A 4705-nucleotide genomic window follows, 5' to 3' on the forward strand; every position below is an offset into this window, starting at 1 on the left:
AGAGGTACAGAGCAGCACAGGTACAAGGCAGACCTGGTTCTGGTACTTGGGACTGCCATGGCCTGAAGAGTCCAGCAGAACCTGTGTGTCTTCTTGACCCTCTGCTTTGTTGGAAGAGGCCAAGAACTTGGCAAGGTTTGGTACCTCTATGCAGAGAAAGAGATGCCAACTCATGTGCCTGGAGGAGAATAAGTCACCCATCTCAGCTGTTTCACTGCTACCCCAACAGAATCCAGTATCACATCCCACTTGGAGTGTGGCTCAAAGAGCCAGGAAATAAATTCTCTGCCCTTGTCAGGAGCCATGCCATAAACTGGAAAACCAGCTGGCAAAATTCTCAGCTGGTTTAGGTGGCCAAGGAAGGCCCTTCTGCGCGTGTTTACGGAAGCAGAGTCTGGTGCTGGAATGCCAAAAAGAGCTGCTAAGGATCCTGCTGCTGATCCTGCTGCTTCGTCTCTCTTGGAGGAAGCTGTGACAGCATGTATCACCCCATGGCCTCTGACAACATCCTCCAGCTACAGAACTAACAGGGTTTGGTTTCCACTGGCAAGGAGAAAAAACGGGGAAAAAAATGTTGTAATGCTCTTTCAAAGATACGAGCTGCAAAACCCTCCCACCCCAGAGGGGAACTCTGGGAAAGTTTGCAGTAGGTGAATGCTGCAGGTAAGAATAGAAACTGTTTTGTGGTTTTAACGGGAGGAATTGCAGCCAGTAGGGCAGCAATATTGTGCCAATATGACTGTGAAGAAAGTGAGCTTGTTAAAAAATGAGAGGGGATGAAATGCAGGCACTCAACAATAGCTGAGACTCTGAACTCCTTCCAGCCAGACCAGCGCTGCAGTGATCTGCCATCTGCAGGTGGAGGGGTGGGAGTGGCTCAGCATAGCAAGGAACCCCGGGGGTCAGAGGTCAGGGAGAACATCCTTGCCTGAATTAAAACAATTCCTATATAGATGGATGCTGCCTACTGTAGCTTTTGCAAATGAGCTCCTTATATTCCCTACCAGCATCTGCAGTGAGTGGCAGCAGCTTTACAGACTCCCTTTTGTCCTCTTCTTTCAGGTGGTACAGCCCCGGTATTTCCAGGGGAATTGAGGCACCTCCGATCTCCAGAAATTCATTAAGGTATCTGTGGCTTCAAGGATAGAGGGAACAAAGCCAGAAGCATCTCCTGCCTTGGAGCCCATCTTCCTCTGCCAGCAGGCCGTGCTCCTGGGAGCCATCACCTCCTGCCTCGCTGCAGCAGATGGAGGTCTGAACTGGGTACTGTCTCTTGCAAGAGAGCATGGATCTTCCTCTCACAGGCAGGCAGAGGCAGCATGCTCATCCCACTGCAAGAAAAACACTAATTCTACATTCCTCAGAGACAGGTTACATGGCTTTCCCTTCAGTTTCATCTTTAGATAGCCAGGTTGTTTTTCAGACCTGCAGAACACGGCTGGATATGAATGTCTCCGTGTCTCTTCTCCATCTCACTACCACACAGCACCTCCAGCTGTCTGAGGAAACAGATATGCCATCCTGAGCCATGCTGTTAGGTGAGCCAGGAACAAGCTGGCTCCCTGGGAGAACTCCAGCTCCAGCTCTTGTTCTGCCTTGCTTTTAATGAAACTGTCCAGGATGCAGCTTTGAGCAACTTTGTGGGCACCATCCCATTCATGCAAGAAAACCATGAGCTTCCTGATGGCTTCTTGCTCTTTGACAGAAGTCAGGATCTCTTCTGCCTAGAGAAAAATAAGAAAGAAGTTTAAAAAGGGCTGTGAAGATAGAGGAAGGCCGTACTAAGGAATTACTATCAAAATCACATTTAAAATCTCTGGCAAATAATACTAAAGCTCTTACTAACCATTAATTTAATCTCATTTTCCCTTATACTCATGTCATAGATAGGAAAACTGAGGCAAAAGGAGAGTTCCAGGTATGTCTGAAGCTGCACAATGAATCCGTGACAGACTTGATATTATTTTCCGGGCCAGGTTTCACTACAGGAGCTCTCTTCTCTGCTCTGTTAATAAAGTCATTTTGATGTTTCCCATTACCCCAGCCCTGGTTTCTCACTAGCCTCATGATATGAACACTGCATCTCATATCTGACCTGCCAGGGAATAAATAGGGTGAAATGAGAGCAGAAATAGGTATGGATTTATGGGGAGTGACAGGGTCAAGGGGGCTATAAATGCCTCTTAGTGAAGCAGTGCAGCCCTCACTCACGTGCTGGAGTGACAGTCATCTGGACTGGGCCCACATCCACCCCAGGAATATGTGCCTGGCCTTGGCAGTGGAAGAGTGCTTTGGTACCCTTTGATGTGACAGACATTTGCTCAGGTTTTTTCCTGTCTAATTTCCCAGGCATGTTTTTAAACAATCTAAGAAAAGCTAAAATGATAAGAGCTATAGGCAAGAAGGCAGAAACCCCAGAAACATCCTGTGTCAGCACTTCCTTCCATCCATCCCTTCACACAGGTGTTAAATAAAGCAACCCGCATCTTGCCAAATTTCTTTGGCACACTTTCGGCTCAGTAAGATAATCCCTATTCCAGCTTGACACATGTGAAGGTGTACTTTGTAGGGAGGTGAAATGTCAGGGATCAAGCTCTCCATTTGCTCAGGTAGGTGGCAATCCCACCGCTGTGTATGTGTTTGGCTGGAGGACACTGACCAGTCCCAAGGAGTCAGACACCAGGATCTGTGTCCATACACAGATACAGAAGGAGGGATAAGGCTGCAAACAGCTGCATTGACACAGGTGCCTTGTCCTCCACCAATCTCTATCAACATGCCTAAGGATAAGAAAGGAGTTCTCACCTTGTCTAATGCACTTCTTGGACTTCCTGCCCAAGAAAAGCACCATTTTAGGTTTAAGTGTGGTTTGGGAGAAAAAAAGTTAGAACAACACACAATCTTTGGATTTCAGAACAAGGAGTTTCTTTCAATGTAATACAAATCACCACGATTACCAGTTCCCTAGCTACAAAATTCTTAAGTCCTTTCTCCTGGAATCTGGAGCAAAATTCCAAAGCAGTTCCAGAATATCCCCAAGATACTTGCTCAAAAGTAACTTTTTATTCCTATTATCAGAGCCAGACTGAAAACAGTGACTAAGAGGTGAACATGTATCTCAGGACCTGAAAACAAACAAACAAACAAACAAAGTCTTTAAGGAACAATGTTTAAGAATTGAGATGAAATTTCATTTGGGAATTTACGGTCTGTGCTCTGTAAGGAGTCTGTGTCCTTGGCAGGGCGTTTTCAGGACCTCCTTTGAGGGGAAGGAGGTTTAAAATAAATCCATTTTCCCAAAATAGTTGTGATTGAAAATGTTATTAGCCATAACAAATGTTAGTGCTGACAGGAGAATGGCCTGTTAGGGGCCTCGGCTGAAACAGTCAAGTGAAAGTCATATTTCACATTATTGCAAGCATTTTCCTGTGATTTACAGAATATTTGTGAAACATTACTTACAAGGCATATGATTGATATTGAGGGAACAGCTCATGTGTGGGGGGAATCTGTATTTCACAGAGACTGTTTGCATGAAATTTACAGTCCCATAAAGTGCTCCTCTGTCCTCAACAGAGATCTAGTTAAAAGAACTTTACAGTCTGAAACATCCCAAAATTGATTCTAAATTAACATTTCTGTATTTATGTTTAAGATGCTGGTGGTGTACTGCTATCCCATTTTTATTATAAAGCTGCAGTAACCCTCCCACTCTTCAGAAATACCAGCACCAGCTTCTGGACGTGAGGATTTTAGTGATACAAAGGGCTTGCCTGTGGATCAATGGAAAAAAAAAGAGGAGTTTGAAACAGTGATGACATGGGGCTTCAGAGGATACAGTGGTTACTCTGGCTGCTGTAATCACAGCATCTGCTGACACAGTAGTCTTTAAGCCAACGTTGCAAAGTACCCTGAAAATGTGCATTAATATTGTTATTATGATCATTTTACATATGGGAACATACAGACACAGGGAAGTTAAATGGCTTGCCTGAGTCGATTGTCAGTGCTAGCATCAGCACGTAACTCCTGTTTGTTGGCTTCAAACTCTGCTCTCCACAGTGCTGGGCTGCCACCCAGTCCATTGGACCTAATAATCAAAACAAGGCTGGGTCAGGGCAGGGCTTTATTCCTGCCAAGAAAAACACCAGTGATTTAGGAACTGGCCCTGGCAATTCAGCAGTTCTTTACATCCAGAGTGCTGCTAAATCATCAGTTTTGAGATCAAAAGGCAGGCCGATGCTGCGTCAGCCTCAGTCCGAGTGCGAGGTGCCAGCGACTGATTGCCTTGGACTCGTGGAACGATGGAGTGACAGTGATTTGGTGTTGCAACATCGAGGTTGTGCCCAGCCTCAAGCAGAACTTAGAGCTTCTGTTTCCCCTGCAGGTTTCACCCTCTCCTGGCACACCTCAAGTCCCCCACCACCCTCCTCATGCACAATGCACCTTCCTCAGCGTACCCCACTGTACCCAGCCCCTACCACCCCACAGTCCCGCCGGCCCCTCTCTCACTGTCCGTCCTGGCCCCCAGCCCCACTGCTAATGCAGCCAAAGCCCCAAACGGAGCCCTGCACGGCCTCACACCGCTGCCCTGACCCTGCTTCCATCCCGCCCCTGCCCCGCCTGACCCATGGCAGCCCCAGCATTCCCCGCCCCAGCCCACCATCCCACAGGCCCGATCCAGCCCAACCACAGGCCCTGCGCT

The 4705-nt window shown here is 47.1% G+C and overlaps 1 protein-coding gene across 1 annotated transcript; it reads right to left on the bottom strand.

Annotated features, from left to right (window-relative positions):
• Positions 1–3: 3 nt before the first annotated feature.
• ARMH1 (armadillo like helical domain containing 1) lies at positions 4–2067 on the bottom strand (the record flags this gene model as incomplete). The annotated part of the gene is made up of 4 exons (XM_018072039.2): positions 2059–2067; positions 1477–1724; positions 1005–1135; positions 4–146 (listed from the first exon to the last, which is right to left on the bottom strand). Coding segments are annotated over exons 1-4 (531 nt in total), but the record flags the coding sequence as incomplete, so codon positions are not given.
• Between the last annotated feature and the right edge of the window lie 2638 nt (positions 2068–4705).

This window comes from Manacus vitellinus, unplaced genomic scaffold (assembly GCF_001715985.3).
Source record: "Manacus vitellinus isolate BGI_N305 unplaced genomic scaffold, ASM171598v3 scaffold_21_pilon, whole genome shotgun sequence".
Classification (NCBI taxonomy): Eukaryota; Metazoa; Chordata; class Aves; order Passeriformes; family Pipridae; genus Manacus; species Manacus vitellinus.